This window comes from Gossypium hirsutum, chromosome A11 (genome assembly GCF_007990345.1).
Source record: "Gossypium hirsutum isolate 1008001.06 chromosome A11, Gossypium_hirsutum_v2.1, whole genome shotgun sequence".
NCBI classification, from domain to species: domain Eukaryota; kingdom Viridiplantae; phylum Streptophyta; class Magnoliopsida; order Malvales; family Malvaceae; genus Gossypium; species Gossypium hirsutum.
Window position 1 is genome coordinate 110,145,112 of NC_053434.1, and position 20,115 is coordinate 110,165,226.

At 34.1% G+C, this 20,115-nt stretch overlaps 1 protein-coding gene across 1 annotated transcript; it reads left to right on the forward strand.

Moving 5' to 3' along the window:
- Positions 1–1,363: 1,363 nt before the first annotated feature.
- LOC107888639 (WD repeat-containing protein 48 homolog) lies at positions 1,364–16,235 on the forward strand. The gene is made up of 19 exons (XM_041081710.1): positions 1,364–1,402; positions 2,093–2,202; positions 2,961–3,119; positions 3,521–3,586; positions 3,674–3,763; positions 3,944–4,249; positions 4,410–4,507; positions 4,796–4,831; positions 4,937–5,057; positions 11,215–11,451; positions 11,823–11,918; positions 12,001–12,066; positions 12,228–12,266; positions 12,361–12,495; positions 12,609–12,970; positions 13,364–13,457; positions 13,988–14,176; positions 14,461–14,582; positions 15,800–16,235. The coding sequence occupies exons 2-18, from the start codon at positions 2,104–2,106 to the stop codon at positions 14,557–14,559; spliced, it is 2,292 nt and encodes a 763-aa protein (XP_040937644.1). The 5' UTR covers positions 1,364–1,402; positions 2,093–2,103; the 3' UTR covers positions 14,560–14,582; positions 15,800–16,235.
- The last annotated feature ends 3,880 nt before the right edge of the window (positions 16,236–20,115 follow it).

Consider the following 20,115-nt stretch of genomic DNA (forward strand, 5'->3'; position numbering starts at 1 on the left):
TGAAGCTAAATTTCTATAGTGTCGAAGCAATGTCTCAAGACAATTTGGTCTTGGTCTCGAGACATACAGACCTGCAACTGAAATTTTTTTTATTTGAATTAAATGAGCCCTGAAACAAACTTTATATGAAATTAATTATTATTAATAGTCTAATTATGTCCTCAAAAGTGTAATGAGACTTGAATTCATTAATAAAAGTCCGAACTACAAATATTTGATAATGTAAAAGAGTGTTTCGTGATTAATGTAACATTCGTTGCTCGAGTTTACTTGGGTAAATGGTGTTATATTGTACTTTAATTTGATTAATTTTAATCATATACTTTTTGAATTGGTCACTTTTAGTCCCTATACTTTTTGAAATTTAAAATTTTTATCCTGACTAAAATAGTAGCAGTTAAATATGTTTGGATAAATTCAATTACTAGTATTGTACGATGTGTATAATTATAAATTTGGTCCATATTCTACAATTGGATTTTTCTAAGTCCCTATACTTTTCAAATTATGAAATTTCACTTTGTCATAAATAATAATCATTAATCTATTAATTGGATTTTTAGTGAGTAATATATTTGGTGCTTTATATTTTGAAAATAACAGAACTTAACTTAATGAATTTAACTAGTATTGTTTGTTAAGGACTGAAATTTTAAAATTTAAAAAGTATAAAAACTAAAAATGACTAAATTAAAGTATAGGGATTAAATCCATAACTTTCACAAAATACATGGACTAATAGTAGAGTTTATCCAATAAAAAAATATAAAATCTTTGTCAAATAATAAATAAAAGGGTAAACTATACTGGAGTTCATCTTAAAATAGCATCGCTCCTATTTTAGTCACTTTAAATTTTTTAAAGGGACTAAAAAATAATTTTTTCTTTTTTTGCAGGTCCAATTAGCAATCTCTCAAGAATTTAACGATCATTGACCATTTTGGACAGTAATGACTAAATTAACAATTTTTTTTAAAATGACTAAAATAATAATGATGCTATTTTAAGGTAACGTACTGTGTAGTTTAGAAAAATCATTTCCAAAGTCCTCGCATTATAGTCCCCAACCTATTATTCAAACGACGTCGTGGTCCCGGTTTTTTTTACAAGACCGATTTCTCCCAATTTCTCTTACTCCCCATGTCTTGACTTTCCGGTTTTCACTTTCCTGTTCATCTATTTCCCGAAAAGAGTTTTTTATATGTTTGTTTGTTTATTTTATTATTAATGACCGTTTCTTCCTCCAGATATCTATATCTTCATTTTCTTCCCTCTTTTCAATATCGAAGAAAATACAAATTAAAACAAAAATTTGGATCAAATTTCTAGGGTTTGATTTCACCGTTCTCTACAACAATTCATTTCCATCACTGTTCCTTCTTTTTTGGTCACAACTGTCCCGGTAAGTTCAAACCCATTCTCCATTTCATTTCTCCTTTTTTTTTCTTTAATATCTCTGTGATCGTCGACTTATACCTTTCGGCGATCATATGTTTTGATTTATTGTGTCTTTATTTAGTGGACTTCAAGAGTTGGACTATATTTTTGCGGCAAATGTGTTTGAACATATATTAACTCATTGTTTTTTTATAAGATTAATTTACTAGTTTTGTAGTTTTGGAGAATTACGATTTGCATTTTCGATTTCATCAATATTTTAGATATTATGTGTTTAATTAAGATGAAAAAGAAATCTAATTTAATTGCAATGTTGCTATTGTAGTCATTGTTGAAGGCCACTATCTTTTTATTGATTTTATTTGAATGGGAGTTTGGCTTTAATGATAGTTTTGTTCGTTGATTGTATCTGTTTTCCGTAGAATTATGTACAAGGATTTCTTTTTATATATATATATTTAAAATTCTAATTATCTGTTCAAAGTAGATAGGTCTGGTCCATTTTGGCTCTGATGCATACTAGTAGTTCTGTCCTTTTTTAAGTGATATTTGCAGAATGCAGGTTATTTTAACTTAGTATGCTGCGGTTGTATTTAAGTGTATAGAAGCACTGAGGTATAGGGGTGGTAAAGCTTTTAATTTTAATTTTTTTTTTTTGATGTGGCTTTTAATTTTCATTTAACTGGTTATTTAGGGGTCACTGCAATGCACCGAGTGGGCAGTGGGGGGAACAATACCAATTCTAACCGCCCACGGAAAGAAAAAAGGTTGACATATGTACTGAATGATACCGCCGACACAAAGGTGAAGTGGCTTATGTTCTTTTAATTCTTTTTTTAATTTCTTGTTTTCCTCTTTCAAGTGAACAAGACATCTTCCTTGATATATATTTGTCAGTCTGTTTGCATGTTCAGATTTCATTAGGATTGAAATTTGCGTATCTGTATTTTTCATTGTAATGCCACATTTTAGATTGTTGTTGTTTCTGCATCTTTGGTTTATTTTTTAACTAAAATAAAAATTCTAGAAGCTTGTTTTTGTTTTTATATGTATTCTTATATGGGGGTACTCCAATTGGTGAATGACTCACATAATAACGATTTGAGCATATTTTCTTTTTTAGCTGTATCCTTGTGTAGATTTGTAGCACCATGCTACATGTTATATATATTACTTCATTAGGTTCAGGGAGAATGATTGTTATATATTTGCGAAATTGATAAACTTGGCATATTTGAAATCTATCTTGGTTGGCAATTCTTAACTTCCTTCTCCAAGATAATGTTGTGCCAGTTTCATTATTTAACACCTTTTATCCTTAGGACTTATGGTATACTTAACTTAAATGAAAATGATGGCTTGTGTTAATTCATTGTATTATTCACTCATCCTTCATTTATTTAGGACCATGTTCCCAATCAAATTGGATAATTCTGCTAATCCTTTGCTTTGTATTATAAAAATTGTCATTATCTTATATTCTGGTTGAGCCTTTTATAATTTAATTTTGAGTATAGACACTAGGCATTGATGTTTCTCTACTTTGATATGTTGTTTTGCAGCATTGTGCAGGCATAAATTGTTTGGCTGTGCTAAAGTCATCAGCCTTGTATGGGTGCAACTATCTTTTCACTGGTAGCCGTGATGGCACACTTAAGAGATGGGCACTTGGTGAAAATGCTGCCACATGCTCTGCTACATTTGAGTCGCATGTTGATTGGGTACCTTCTTACTATCCATGATAATTTACTTTCACAATGAGCATGACCTTCATACTTTAGCCTATATCTTTTGTTGTTATTTTGTGGCTTGGAGGGTGTGGAATTTTAATTTATTTTCTAATTTGGTCCACTAGAATGACATATCCCTGATGTGATATCAAATAAGAATCATTGCTTAGTAACCAACCAAGCAACCGGCTCTCAAAAAGCAAATCTAGAGCAAGAATTGTCCTTTGCACTTCATTTATATCAATATTTAGTTTGAATGCTTAAAACCTGTTATCTGTTCTTTTTCCCAGTTTGTGGAATTCACCATCAAAATATTTTACATATATAATATATGATATATCTGTAACTATTTAAGTTATGATTGAGAATTAGGTGATTTTCTTGTTGTGCAGGTAAATGATACTGTTATTGCTGGTGATAGTACACTTGTTTCATGCTCTTCAGACACTACATTGAAGGTTTTTTTGTTAATTAATGTGTTATTAGTGTCTTATTGTCTATGTTGGTTAAGTATTGACATGTGCTTGTTCTTTGAGAAATACCAGACGTGGAATTGCTTGTCTGAAGGAACTTGCACCAGGACTTTCCGTCAACACTCTGACTATGTTACATGTCTAGCCGCAGCTGAAAAAAATGTAATTTCTGTGTCAAAATTTTCAGTTGATTTAATTAGCTGCATGTGTGAAATGTTCCTGCTGTGCTAGATTGCAATTTAGGTTTCATGCTTACTTAGGTAGCATATGCGTCATATAAGGTATGGTGGTTATTAATATTGAGGTCACTTTCTAATTCAATTTTAGTGTTGTGCATTTTAGACCAATGTGGTTGCCTCTGGGGGTCTTGGAGGGGAAGTTTTTGTGTGGGATATAGAAGCTGCAGTAACTCCAGTCTCTAAATCCAGTGATGTAGTGGAAGATGATTGTTCCAACAGTATGAATGGTTCGGCAAATTTATTACCGATATCAAGTCCGAGAACAATTAGCTCAAGTAACAGCATTAGGACGCACACAACTCAGGGTCATGGATATGTCCCCATTGCTGTCAAAGGTCACAAAGAATCGGTCTATGCATTGGCAATGAATGATAGCAGCTCCCTTCTTGTCTCTGGTGGAACTGAGAAGGTAGTTTTTGCTTCTTAGTTTATTCAAATTTTCTGATAATAAGTTTTTCTTTTCCCCCACAACATCTTCCCATAGATGATCTTATCATTACCTCTGTTGGTCATCTAATCTTTTAACAATTTCAGTAGCTATTTATATTTCCTGCCTCATTTCCATATAGGTTGTGCGAGTTTGGGATCCAAGAACTGGTTCAAAGAATATGAAATTAAGAGGGCATGCAGATAACATTAGGGCTTTGCTTCTGGATTCTACTGGCAGGCTAGTACAATGAGTTCTGCTCTGTAGTCTTTATTCTAAGTGAAAATTAGTATTATCCTGATGTTAGTTGTAGGTGTTACTGTTATGGAGCTTTATATGCATTATAAGATGCATATTTTTTACCTGATTTTTTTATCTTGCAACTGCTGCACTCTTCTGTGTCAGTGAGATAAATAGGTTGGTTAATTGTTGATGAGTTCTTCCCTTGCTTGACTGCTACTGAATTCTTGTTCATTTTCCACTGCTTATTTTATGAGTGAAGTTTTCACAGTCACCGTTTTCTTTCAGATATTGTTTGTCAGGGTCCTCGGATTCTATGATCAGGTACATAATCTGTGCATAGGTTTCGCGGTTGTATTACCAGATGCAATTTTCAACTGTAAAGAATCTAAGACCTTTCCTTTAAATGGTCTTAATTTTATTTTGCAGGCTGTGGGACCTTGGTCAACAGCGTTGTGTGCATTCATATGCTGTGCACACAGATTCTGTTTGGGCACTTGCAAGCACCCCAACATTTAGTCATGTTTATAGTGGTGGTAGAGATCTTTCTGTAAGTACACACCATACCAAATCATTTTAACCAGCATCTTTATCAATTTTTCCAAATGTTTTGATGTAGAATTGAACTAGAAATTTATTGCTGATCTAGGACAATTAAGTATAGGAAATTACAAGAATAACTAGGTAGTTTAATTTTTGTGTGGGTTGGGCTTGGATGTGATTAATGAAGGATTTTGAAAGTAATCCTGGGCTGTGCTGATACCTTAACAGTACTCATGAATGGTAATCTAAGGTTACAGGTTTAATTTGATAATGAATTCATGCAAGTGAGGTCAAGGTTTGTTTGAAGGGTTTAAGGTTGATTTGAAATTGAAGCCATTGCCAGAGATTAGAGATTAAAGAAGAAGAATAGGTGATCTAGGCTTCATACCTATAATTCCTTAAACTTTGCAACTGGAGAAGGGTTGGGACAACAGTTGCTGAAGTTTTTTGTAAATCTGTTGTCTAACTGAAATAGGTCTTGCTCATTTTCTGAGTTCTGGTAATAATATTATATTCCCACAAAGTTATCAGATCCAAAAGTAGGAAACTTCCTAAAATGACTTGATTCAATCCATTAATAATGAATAGAAACCTATAAACATACAACAAACTTGAGTAAATATGATTCCTAGTGTCAAATTCCTCAATTTTCAGTAGGTTTTGAAACAAGCATTATATGTTTGGCATATTAAAATGAAGGAAAATGAGAATGAATTAAAACCCTGCAACTTCAATTCAATTAAACTTAATGTGAAGGCTTGAATTAAAACCCTGCAACTTCAATTCAATTAAACTTAATGTGAAGGCTTGATAATTTGTATTGTAGAGTAAATAAATTTCTGAATGTTTCTAACATCAAATAAAGTCCTGTTAAAAACAGGCTATTTCAATTATATTTTTCACAAGAAATCACATAAATATTTATAGACATAGTGAGCCTAACTTAGGAAACTTTACACTAGGAAACATACTAATTCTAAGGATGCTGTACCTAAAAACAGCCTTAAAGTTAGGGATAAAATATTTAAAGAATCCTATTTGATACACTCAAATATTCCTTAATTAGGAAACTGAAATCTGACACTCCCCCTCAAGCTGGGAAGTGGATATCATCCATTCTCAGCTTGCTTACTAATTTCTGAAACAACTTCCCAGACAATCCTTTGGTAAGTATGTCTGCTAGTTGACCATCAGTGGACACAAATGGAGTGCAAATTAAGCCACTGTCCAGTTTTTCCTTTATAAAATGTCTGTCAACCTCAACGTGCTTCGTTCGATCATGTTGAACTGGATTATGTGCAATATTGATAGCAGACTTATTATCGCAATACGACTTCATTGGACCTTCCCACTTGATCTTCAAATCTTCCAAAATAATTTTTAGCCATAACAACTCACAAATTCCAAGAGCCATCGCCCTAAATTCAGCTTCTGCACTAGATCTAGCCACAACATTTTGTTTTTTACTCCTCCAAGTCATAAGGTTGCCTCCTAGGAAAGTACAATAGCCTGAGGTTGATCTTCTATCAACCATAGATCTGCATAATTTGCATCAGTATAGGCTTCAAGGGTTAAATTCTGCCCCTTTTTAAATAGGATTCCTTTGCCTGGTGTGCCCTTTAAGTACTGTAGAATCTTATATACGGCTCTAAGATGTGATTCTTTGGGATTGTGCATAAACTGACTTACAACACCTACTGCATAGGCAATCTGGTCTGGTATGAGACAAGTAAATGAGCTTCCCCACAAGTCTTTGATATGACCTTTTATTAACTGCTGCATCTTCTAGTGCATTTCCAAGTCTGTGGTTCACCTTTATGGGTGTCTCTGCTGGTTTACAGCCCAACTTGCCCGTCTCTGTCAACAAATCAACTATGTATTTTTGCTGAGATATGAATATTCCTTCCCGAGAGTGTGCCACTTCAATACCAAGGAAATATTTTAACTTACCGAGCTCTTTGACTTCAAATTCTTTTACTAGGCATTTCTTTAAATTCTCCATTCCTTCTAGATCATCACCAGTCACTATAATGTCATCAACATAAACTAATAAAGCAGTCACTCCCCCTGAAGATGAGTGTTTTACAAATAGAGTGTGATCTCCTTGACTCTGTTTATACCCCAACTTGAGCATTACTTTGGTAAATCTTCCAAACCAAGCCCTCGGGGACTGTTTTAGTCCGTACAAAGCCTTTTTTAGTCTGCAAACTACCTGTCCTGTATTTGGACCGAATCCTGGAGGAACATCCATATAGACTTCCTCCTCAAGATCACCGTGTAAAAAGGCATTTTTGATGTCAAATTGCTGTAATTTCCAGCCTCGGTTGGCAGTTAGTGACAACAACACTCTTACAGTGTTCATCTTTGCTACAGGGGCAAATGTCTCAAGGTAGTCTATTCCATACATTTGAGTGTACCCTTTAGCAACCAATCTTGCTTTGTACCTCTCCAAAGAACCGTCTGACTTATATTTCACTGTGTACACCCAAGGACATCCCACTTGTTTCTTTCCTCTCGGTAATTGCACTAAGTCCCATGTCTTATTTTTTTCAAGAGCTTCCATTTCAACTTTCATGGCATTTTTCCAATTCTCATCTTCTAATGCCTCGGATACAGTTTTGGGAATGGAGATAGAATTTAGGCTGGTAAGAAAGGTTTTGTGGTTATGGGACAAGTTTTTGTAAGACATGAATAGGTACAAGGGATGTTTTGTACAGGTTCTAGTCCCCTTTCTAATAGCAATGAGAAAATCATCTAAATTTGCAGTATTAGAATTCAAAGTAGGTTCAGCAATTACCTTAGGTCGTATAGGAGAAGAAGATGATTGAACTTGCACTGGTGCCTTCTTCCTTGAGTAAACCAGTAAAGGACGAGTAGTGTCTTGAATTCCTTTGGGTGATTTGGGTGTATTAGGCTTTGTTTCAGGTTGTATAGGGGCCACTGTTTCAAGTCGGGCAGGTTGGTTAGTAGGCAAGGACTGAGTGGGAGTGTTTGGTTGCTGGACAGGAGCTGGAATGTGAGTGTTTTGCTGCTGGACAGAAGCTGGAATGTGGGTGTTTTGTTGCTGGACAGGAGCTGGAATGTCAAGAAGAAAGAATTCTTTGTCCTTATCTTCTGTGAATAATATCTCCCCCTGAAGATAAGGATGAGTAAAGAAATTCGCTTGTTCTGCAAAAGTAACATCTGCTGTTACAAAAAAAATTTTTGTGGCTGGATGATAGCATTTGTACCCCTTTTGAGTGGAAGAATAACCAAGAAAGACACACTTGATAGCTCGTGGATCAAATTTTCCTCTATTTTGAGAATGAACATGTACAAAAGCAACACAGCCAAATATTTTGGGAGTAAGGTTACTTGAAGTATTGAAATCAGGAAATAATTTTGCTAGAATTTGCATAGGACTTTGAGATTCAAGGACTTTTGTAGGCAATCTATTTATCAAATGAGTAGCAGTTAAAACAGCCTCCCCCCAATATTGTTTAGGGACATTCTTTTGGAACAAAAGGGCTCTTGTAATAGCTAAAATGTGACCATTCTTTCTTTCGGCAATACCATTTTGTTGGGGTGTATTAACGCAAGATGACTCATGTATAATGCCTCTTTCCTGGAAATATGTTGAGAGAAATTGATTGAAATAATCCTTGGCATTGTCTGACCTAAACCTTTTTATTTCAGCTCCAAATTGTGTTTTGATCATGTTGTAAAAGGTTGGAAAGACAGAAGAAATATCCAAGACACACGAGTACAATCATCAATAAAGGATACAAATCACCGAGCCCCAGAAATATTTGAAATAGTGGATGGCCCCCAAACATTACTATGAATAAGAGTAAAAGGAGTGAAAGTTCTTTTATTGCTTACTGGAAAAGAGGTACGTTTATGTTTTGCAAGTTCACAGATATCACAATGAAATTTTTCAACAGCCAATCCTTTGAACAATGAAGGAAACATAATTTTAAGGACTCTAAACGATGGATGACCAAGGCGAAGGTGATAGAGCCAAATTTGGTCTTGATTGGTTTTAATAGATTCGGATATGAAAGATGAAGGTGAGGAATTCAGAGCACTAACTTCTCCACTGGATTCTTCAAGATAGTATAGGCCATTTACTTCCTTAGCATGTCTAATCATCCTCCTTGTATTCTGTTCCTGAAAAAGACATCGATTGTGATAGAAAACCACTTTACAGTTAGAGTCTTTGGTAATTCTTTGAATGGATAAAAGATTGGTAAATAGTTTTGGAACATGAAGGGCATTTTTAAGAGTAAGGGTTTTGTTTATAACAATATCACCCTGACCAGCCACTGTGATCACAGAACCATCGGCTACTATTATTTTTCTACTACTAGGGCAAGGTGTATATGAAACAAATTTTTGTGAGGAGTAGGTCATGTGGTCCGTAGCTTCTGAGTCAATGACCCAAGAACTTTTGGTGACTATATCTGAGACTTTAGAATCTTGAGAAGAGGATATACCTGAAAAAGCCAAACTACAAGTACCTGTTGAAGAAGTTTTTTTCAATGATCCCAGCAAATTTTTTAACTTCTCAATTTCTTCTTTATTGAATTCAACAGGTGATTCCTGAGAATTATTTTTTCCATCCAGCTGTCTTGCTGTATATGCTTGTCCTTGTCCCTTTGGTTGTCCACCTTTTTCTGAAAAATTTTTATTTGTTGTTTGTGGCTTCCCATGGAGTTTCCAGCATTTTTCTTTAGTGTGACGGGCCTTTTTACAGTAGGTGCACCATACGGAATCCCTGTTAATAGGCTTTGTACGTTCTGTCTGTCTATTATCTTCACTATTTGGCTGCTCTAGGCCAAATCTCCTCTCACTTACAGCTTTTGTAACCAAGGCTGAACTATCCACTTGACTGTTCTCAACCATAACTCCTCTTCTTCCTTCCTCAGCACGAACAATTGCAATTGTCTCATTTAGTGATGGTAGTTCCTCTTTTCCAAGTACTTGAACTCTTACTGCATCAAACTCAACGTTTAGTCCAGCAAGAAAATCATAAATTCGATCCTTTTCAACGAACCTTTTTAAGAGTGTTGCATCTTCACTGCACTTCATCTGAATGCACTGGTAATAATCCATCTCTTGCCATAAACTTTGCAACAGATTGGAATACTCCGTGATTGATCGACTTCCTTGCTTGGTAGATGAAACCTTAGTCTTGATTTCATAGATTTGAGCAGCATCTTGAACTTTAGAATAAGTCTGTTTCACAGCTTCCCATATTTCTTTGGATGTGTTAAGAAACATGCATGTATCACTGATTTCTGGCATCATAGAGTTTCATAACCAAGACATTACCATAGAGTCTTGTTCATCCCAAGCATCAAACTTAGGATCTCCTTTTTTAGGTCCAGTTTCGAGTAAGTGACTCAGTTTTCCTCTTCCCTTCAAGAACGTACGAACCAGTTGAGACCACTTCAGGTAATTTTTCCCATTTAGCCTGTAGGCTACTTGGATGTTCTGAAACTCACTTGTTGGGTTTGAGTTGTTCACAAAAACTTCTGAGACATCCCCAGTGTTACTGATCTTGACAGTTTTAGTCATATTTCGTTTGAACAAATTTTACAGGCTTGAGGGCTGGTTGGAATTAGGAAAAAAATCGCCAGACAAAGAAAAAAATCCCAGAAATCGGGCTAAAAAAGCTCTGATACCATGTTAAAAATAGGCTATTTCAATTATATTTTTCACAAGAAATTACATAAATATTTATAGACATAGTGAGCCTACCTTAGGAAACTTTACACTAGGAAACATACTAATTCTAGGGATGCTGTACCTAAAAACAGCCTTAAAGTTAGGGATAAAATATTTACAGAATCCTATTTGATACACTCAAATATTCCTTAATTAGGAAACTGAAATCTGACAAGTCCATATCTCCAATTTTTCTCAGCATGTAATCTTGACAATTCTTAACATATTTGTCTGTTGCTTGCTTCTGATATCCCCTTCCTATCTGATAGAAAAGGATCCCATGATCCTGAACTGATCTTACTTGGGATCGCAAATCCCAAGTTTGTCTATGAAGAGCAGATCTAATTGTATTGGTGTCTATAATTGATTTCTTCTGTGTAATACTAATTGATAGGGCCTCATTGGTAAGTGCTTTTAACTCTCAGCTTGTGTTAAACTTTTTCTGCATGCATCAGTTATATCTGACAGACTTGACAACAAGAGAGAGTCTTTTGCTTTGCACCAAGGAACAACCAATTTTGCAGTTGGCATTGCATGATGATAGTATATGGGTTGCAACTACAGATTCTTCAGTTTGTAGGTGGCCTGCTGAGGGACGGACTCCTCAGAATGTCTTCCAAAGAGGTGGTTCATTTTTGGCTGGAAACTTGTCTTTTTCGAGGGCAAGAGTTTCATTAGAAGGGTCTACCCCAGTAAGTATCATTTGTGTATATATTTATTCATGTATGTACAGTTTTTGCTTACAGAAAATCACCTGATAGATCCTTGTTTTCTCTTTATTAATTTGCATCTTGTATTATTAATACATAAAATCTGCACTGTAACACTTATTTTCTTCATATACTTGAAATGTTCTGAATTTGGTGCTACTCATCAGGTTGTTAATAATTTCTTTCATTGTTCCTTGCTCATCCAACCCCAAGAAAAATGAAATATTACATTTTCTTTTTATTTATGATGTACACTTTGTTATGGATATCTCTTTGAAGTTTGGCTATGTCTGGAAATTGTTTATCTTCTATACCCTTCCCTTCACTGATGTGCTGTTGTCGGTTATTAATAGGCCCCTGTTTATAAAGAACCAATCTTTACCATTCCTGGAACTCCAGCAATTGTTCAGCATGAAATTTTAAATAACAGAAGGCATGTATTGACAAAGGTAAAATTGGTTGACTTTTATTAGAAGATTTTATTTTGGGATATTGCGTTTCAAGTGTATGGTTTTTATGATTCTTTAACAGGATGCTGCTGGTTCAGTAAAGCTCTGGGAGATAACCAGGGGTGTTGTGATTGTGGATTATGGACAGGTGAACAAGATTCTCTCACACCATTTTTCTTTTTTCTCCCCTTGAGTAGAAGTGGTTTGCACTTTGCTTTTCATGTACTGGTTAACAAATAGACACACTTGTATATTCAGGGTTATGTTTTTGCTGTATCTATTTATCCATTCTCAAATTTCAATGTCCAGGTTTCATTTGACGAGAAAAAGGAACAGCTTTTTGAGATGGTGCGACAACTATTTATTTGAAATTATGTAAGTTTGAATATAATATATCTTGTTTATGAAATTTACTTTGGATCTTTGCTTAAAACCATTCTAGGTAAGCATTCCTGCATGGTTCACTGCGGATACCCGGCTTGGATGCTTGTCTGTTCATTTAGACACGCCCCAATGCTTTACTGCAGAGATGTATTCTGTAGATCTGAACATAACTGGCAAGCCTGAGGATGATAAGGTAATAAAACTTTCTTTTTATTGTGGGCATCTTAAGATATGATTTCTATGAAAAATCTTTGAAGGATTCTTTGTGATTATCATATGCATCCGGTTTTGACTTGCCTTTGGCAGGTTAATCTAGCTCGTGAAACCCTTAAAGGTCTTTTGGTTCATTGGTTGGCCAAAAGAAGGCAAAGACATGACTTCCAGGCTTCTGCTAATGGAGATGTTGTATCAGGAAAAGATATGACTGCCAGAAGTTCTGCTCATTCAAGGATTGAGGTAGATGGAAATGCTGAAAATGACTCATTGGTCTATCCTCCTTTCGAGTTTTCTACTGTTTCCCCTCCCTCAGTTATTACCGAGGGTTCCCAAGGAGGTCCTTGGAGAAAGAAAATTACTGAATTGGATGCAACTGAGGATGAGAAGGACTTCCCTTCGTGGGTTTTGGATTGTGTATTAAATAATCGGCTACCACCTAGAGAAAACACCAAGTAACTTCTGTGACCTCATTAAGCTTTCCTTCAACTTAGTTAACTTTAGGAAACAAATTTGCATGGAATTTTTAATATTTGAAAGTGCTTATTGGTAAACCCCTTTGTCAATATGCTTACTACAAGGGTATGAATGTAATGAACTGCTGTTTAAGTAGAGTAGTTTGCCGTGCCTTTTATTTTGTTGTGCCTTCAGTCCTTAATTTTTTGATATTTATTTCTTGTGAGTATCTGTATTTCTCTTTATTTAGAAAAAGATGTACTTCCTTTATGCTGCTTCACTACAGTCAGAACCATGGATAATCATTTATTCTACTTGTCTGGTGTTAATTAGAGTCATTTCATCATTTTTTCCATCTCCTATGGTGAAGTTTTTATATTTCTTTTTTGCAGGTTCAGCTTCTATCTTTATCCATGTGAAGGTTCAGCTGTTCAGATACTGACACAAGGAAAGTTAAGTGCTCCTCGCATATTGAGAATGCATAAGGTATACATTATAGTACTTGCAAAAGGCAACTTCTTTTGCATGACATTTATTTATACAGGCATATGTTTTTAGTATACATATTTAGAACACTTAGGTTAATAGTCTAGCATCTATTTCCCAATTTATAGCATGAACTGCTTGAGGGGTAAAGAAGCAAAGTTAGGTTACTGAAAATGTATTTCAAGATACATATGCATTGACAGAACCTTTAACTTTGTTGTTGCAAAACAACATAGGAACAAATTGGAACAAATAATCTTTTGAATTAGCTTTTTTTTAAAGTGCCATGCTATTGCTACCTATATTAGAGGGAGATGCCTTTGTGGTTTGTTTGACTTCTTTTCTTCTCAGGTTACTAATTCTCGCATGAGATGCTCGTGGGTGGCATATTTAAAGATGATTTATGTAGTATCTTTTTCAAGGACACTAACCTTGATATTAATGGGAAGCTGGTTATAAATTTTTTCGTAGATAAATATTTTTTTGGTTTTCTTTAAATAAGTACATTCGCTCCATTGTTTTGTATCTAGGTTGTTAATTATGTCATAGAAAAGCTGGTGCTTGACAAACCAATTGATAGTTTAAATACCGATGGGACATATGCTGCTGGACTTGGAGCACAACCGCAACATTCAGCAAGTGGAGAGGGATCTCTTCGGTCTGGATTGAAGCCTTGGCAAAAGCTTCGGCCTTCTATTGAGATTTTATGCAATAATCAGGCAAGTCAATCCTATGTTAAATGTTATTATGCGATTGGTTAAGGGCCTAAGATCTCTTTGTTGAAGCTGTGATTTTTTCATTGTTTTATGGTACTAAAATAAATCTTACTATAATATACATAGTAAAATAGTTTTATACCAAGGTGTACAGTTCAAGTTCAATCATTATATGCTGGTCATTTGTACTGCTAATAAATCTAACTTTGCAGTTTTAGACCAAGTGGTTTAGTTCTTGTTCAATCATACTATAATACCTGTCATTTGATGTGCTGCTATTCTTCCAGGTACTGTCTCCGGAGATGAGCTTAGCCACTGTGCGGACTTACATATGGAAGAGACCTGAGGACTTGGTACTTAATTATAGAATGATTCAAGGCAAGTGATTATTGTTGACTTCTGGGGCCAGGTGAGTGACAACTTATTCATGTTTTAAGTTATCTGCATTTTCTTTTAAAAGAATAACACATATATGTGAAGTTATTCAGTGGTGGATCTTGACATTTAGTCTTAAGGGGCCAATTACAAGATTAAATTGCTCAAAAAAAATTCATTCCCATGAAAAATGTAAATTCATGAGCTCATATATATGCATGTGTATAATATTATAATATATACTATTTTTGCTATCTTCATTTAATAATTTCTTTCAAGTTTCTTTTAGCTAAGATGTATCAAATTTGAACAGATTAGTATATATGTTTATATCATAGAAATTAAAGAGATTATCCATTGGAGATTTAAAACTATACAAAGGTAGGGGATTACCATATAAAACATAAAAGAATCGAAAAACTAGTATGTATATGTTCTAGTAAAAGCTACGAATTTGGAGATGAAAAACTAGTATATATGTTTATATCATAGAAATTAAAGAGATTATCCATTGGAGATTTAAAACTATACAAAGGTAGGGGATTACCATATAAAACATAAAAGAATCGAAAAACTAGTATGTATATGTTCTAGTAAAAGCTACGAATTTGGAGGTGAAAATAAAAGTTAACAAATATAGGGGGACAAATATAGGGGGACAAAGAATATGTGACTTTCAATACCCTTAGTTAAAAGTCTTGTAAACAAATAATCGTATTTTGAAGGGTTAGTTGAAGTTCACACTATTGTAAGTTTGTAACTTATAAACTAATTAATTAATTTGTAAAGTTTAAGAATAATGATGGTAAGAAAAATGGAAAAGTAAAAAATAAAAATGCAATTTTAACCTCTTTTTTTCCCAATCTATAGTAGTTCACTACATATAAACATATCTTTGAGGGGGCCAATTTATCTTTATTTAGTATTCAAATACATATAAATATATATTGTAGAGAACTTCAAAAAAATTTGGCAACGAGGTTTTTGCCTCTGAAGTTATTCTTTGGGGAATATATTTTCTTGCGATAAAAGTAGGGAAACTTGTATTCCCTTGGATTTGTTCTGTTCCTGAAAGAAAAAGGGAGGTTGGTTATCTGTTGGAGAGGATTCATCTGATTATTTTAATTCTTCCCTCAATATTTCTGCCAATTTAGCATTGAATCAGAAAGCTTTTACTTCAAACATATTCGAGTTTTTTTTTTTTTTTTGAAATAGTTTGAACTGCATCCTCTTATATTGTTGGGCTTGCAGGTTGGTCCTCCAATGAAAATCTCATGCTTTTTGCCAAGTGCTAAGGACATATTTTTCTGAGGTTGCCTATCATGATCAGAAGTGTCTGTGGATGTGGATCCTTGTATATTTGGAAAGACAACTGGTTTTCAAACCAGGGGCATTCTCTACTCTGTCGAGAGGATGGTGGTTAATGTTAGACGTGCATGCATTTTCCATACATCAGATAAAAGCTGTAGGACGGACATGCAAGTGGCGGAGCAGTTTGCAACTCCGAGTGACAATCAGCCAGAACAACACCAAGTACTTTCTTGGACCAAAAGAAAAGGTATATGATGTCGAAAGCTGTTATATTTAAATTGTGGGGGTACAAGACATAGTCATAGAACTGTTGTCATGAAGTTGAATATTTTTGTTTATTATTTCCTGGAAATAAAACAATCAAATTTGCATTGAATTAGTGCTAGAATATCTAGAAAATTTCCTGTCAATGATTTGTTGTGCATGTTGTAGTAGTTTCCCGAGGCAAGAAATGAAATGTCAAGGAATTCATGTAATTTGATTTTGCCGAAGTGGTTTAAGGAGTTGTGTTGTTATTTTGTTATAAATTGAATGGTGGAAGGCAGAAGTAATAGGTGAGTTAGTTCATTCACCCGTGTAAGCAGATCTAATTTCAAAATCACGAAGGGGGTTTGCAGTAGAAATATCGGAATCTCCTAAGGTCAAATTTGTTTATTATCAGCATTAAATTCAAATGTCACTCTTTGTTGCCGCTTAATATTCTGAATTCAATAAATAAATAATATATTAAAATAATAATAAAATGCATGAGTTGAAACTAATTAATAATAATACATTAAATTTGTACGATACTAAAATAAAAAATAGATTTAAATTTTTTAGCAAAAAGATATTTAAACACATGAATATCTCATATTAAGATTACTAGATAAACACAATTATTTATCATGGTGTTATCATCAATCTTAAGTTGATGTTAAGTTAATTTGTGACATTATTTTAATCAACAACATTATTAACATAGAAATCTTATCACATGTATATCCGTGTGGAAATCACAAATTCAAAATACAAATGTGTTTAAAAATATCATGGTTTCAAACTAATTAATTATAACATATGAATATATATGTCATTAAAATTAAAAAATAGATTAAATTGTTTATTATGGTATTGACACCGACTCAATCAAATACATTATTAATATATATATGCAACTGATGGAAATAATAAAGTGTACATAATAAAATTAAAATGTATAAAAATATTAAAATAAAACTTTAATTGAGTGGTAAATTAAACATTTTACTAATGTAATTAGTGTGAGTTTTAATCTCAATATATGCATATTTTTATTCGTTTTTTAAAATGAAAAGATTAAAACACCCTCGAATAATATTACTTATTTTAATTACGGAAGAGAATTCTTGTAATTTTCTAATCGAATTGGTATCCAATTGATTCGTGATATCAATTCAGTCAAGAGTTTAAATAATAACATAAATAATGAGAACTAATTTTTTTTTTTGCTTTTAAATTAAAATTGATTTTTATAAGCCTAGTAGATGTTGTCAAAAGTATAAGGAAGAAGTGATTAACAGCTTTTGTTAACAGCTGCATTAGGTTTATATGTCGTTTTTTTTTAATTGGCTTTTTAAGCGTTTTTTTTAATTAAGAAAATAGGACGTTTTTAGAGAGCTGGACGCGCTTTTTTCTAACGGTTATTTTCGCCAAAGACCTTTAAAATATTGGCAACGGTAAAATTATTTAAAAGGGCCAATGGTAATTTTTTTTTTCATAAATATTAGGTCATTTTTCATTATTTTCACTCAAATTCAGCTCTCTCTATTCTCTCTAAACTCTCAATTCTCTTAGTTCTCTCAAATTTCTCAATTTTTGTTCGAAATTTTCTTATACACTCTATTTAAAAATACTATAGTTTTATTTAATTATTTTATATACTCATTTCGATTAAATTTTCATGAAAGGTAAGCTCTCTGATTCATTTCGACGACAAGTATATTTCCGCCGCTCAAGCAATAATGGTAAGACGAAATTTTAAATTTCGTTATTTTCAATTAAGTTAAATTTAAAGTTTTTTAATTTTTAAAATATTTTATTTTGTCGATATAAATAGGCAGATAATTGTGTTTTGGAGGGTTTCATACATAACTTGTCAAAGAGTCTAGACACCGAATTTCGTGGTTGCTTGCAAGACGTGGGATTCTTACATGCCTCTCGTATGCTCAGGGGCTGCAAACTCGATCCTACACTCATCAGTGCGTTGGTGGAAAGATGGAGGCCTATGACACACTTTTCATCTTCCATGTGGCGAGTGTAAAATCACACCCAAGACGTAGCTTTACAACTTAGTTTATCAATGGATGGGCCAGTCGTTACGAGGTCAGCGGTCGTTCACAGTAAAGACCTTTGCGAGGCATTTTTGGGGAATGTGCCGAATAAGTTTCAAGGTGGCTGGATAGATATGAAGTGGTTGGAAGCCAATTTCAAATATCTTCCTTCAAACGAGTCCGATGTTGTCAAAGAACAAAACGCCTGAACATTCATCTTGAGGTTAATCGGGGGCATTTTAATGCCCTATAAATCTTAAAATTTGGTACACATAATGTTGCTACTACACCTAGTCGAGTTCAAAGAATGCAGACAACTAAGTTGGGGATCAATCGTGTTGGCCACATTGTATTGGGAGTTTTGTTAGGCAATAGAGCCGTATAATATGTCAATTGCTGGTTGCCTGCTCCTGCTACAGTTATGGGCGTGGTGGCGGCTACCATTTCTACATCCCCGAGTGAACGACCCTTATATGTTCCCATTGGTGACAAGGTAAAAATCATTTGATAATAATATGCTATTAATATAGTAAATGTTGTTTATTATTATATGTTTGAATTAACATATCGCTTCAATAGGTGGAACCATGGGACGAGTTACATGGGACTACCGAAACAGCTCGAAGATATTCGGCTGCTATTAGTTCAACGCTCAAAAGTTGAGGTAAGTTACTAATTTTTTCAAACCTATAATAATTACGCAATGATTTGTAATTTAAAATTCTATACATAACATAATTTACAATTATACATTGCAGTTTGAATGGATGTCATACGTCGATTCGGATATCTTAGAATGCGTCTCACCAAAATTTTTGGTCATTCGGAGTATGTGGGACATGAAGGTGCCATTGATAGTGTACGCCACTGTAACACCCCTAACCCGAATCTGTCGCCAAAACAGGGTTACGGAGCATTACTAGAATTTACAGATCAAATAGCAGACATTTCATATCATTTAGCACTCATATTAGAAACTAATCCAAATCCATCATATTGTCCCTTATGTGAGCCCTCAAGGCCTAAAATACATGTTAGAAATAAGTCGGGACTAAACCCAGGTACTCAGAGAATTTTTTTAGAAAACATTAAAAATTTTCAAATGTGCAGGGGACATAAGCCCGTGTGGCCAGGCGTGTGTCTCACATGGTCAAAAGATAAGCCGTGTAAGCATACTGACTTGCATTAATAAGATGCAGGGGTCACATGGTCAAGCCACACGCCTGTGTGCTAGGCTGTGTGAGCATTTTGTTTTGCACTAATTAAAAGATACAGGGGACACACGACCGTGTCACCTAGCCGTGTGTCACACATGGCTGAGACACACGCCCGTGTCTCTGCCTGTGAGGACAAAAATAGGTCATTTTTCAAGCCACATTTCTCACCCAACTTGTCATCAACCTAACTTAACATTTTTATCCAACAACAAGTCATAACAAGGCATTCAAATCAAGCCAAAATCAATACTTAAACATGACATATTACCACATATATCCAATTATCCAAACTTACCAAATTAACCAAATTCACATATATGCATATTTTATCAAATGTACTAATTCAAACCAACCTTCAATATACCTAATATTTATCCATCATTCAATCATTACGAACACACATCAAAATATATACCCAATACAAGTCATTCAAATGGCTAGTTCCAACAAAACATTTATATGCCAACATTGGCCAAATTAACCTATACATGTCATTATAACCAAAATTAATTTACTATATATACTGAAATGAGCCGATGGATAGTGTGGAGTTGCTCCAACCAGCTTCCAACCAAAATGAGCTTCTGAATTACTATAAAACAGGGAAAATAATATAGAGTAAGCATTTAATGCTTGGTAAGTTTGTATAACATGGAATCTAACATACCATTATTTCATATATAAGGTAAGCATACAAGAAATATCCAAATCAACTTGTCCAAAAGCCTAAACACATATCCTCATCATG

Excerpts from the sequence above, each read along its gene's own strand:
- LOC107888639 (XM_041081710.1), top strand. The coding sequence starts at position 2,104 with ATGCACCGAGTGGGCAGTGGGGGGAACAATACCAATTCTAACCGCCCA. Across the intron at positions 3,587-3,673 it reads CTTCAGACACTACATTGAAG|ACGTGGAATTGCTTGTCTGA; the intron begins GTTTTTTTGTTA and ends GAGAAATACCAG. Across the intron at positions 12,067-12,227 it reads TGATTGTGGATTATGGACAG|GTTTCATTTGACGAGAAAAA; the intron begins GTGAACAAGATT and ends TTCAATGTCCAG.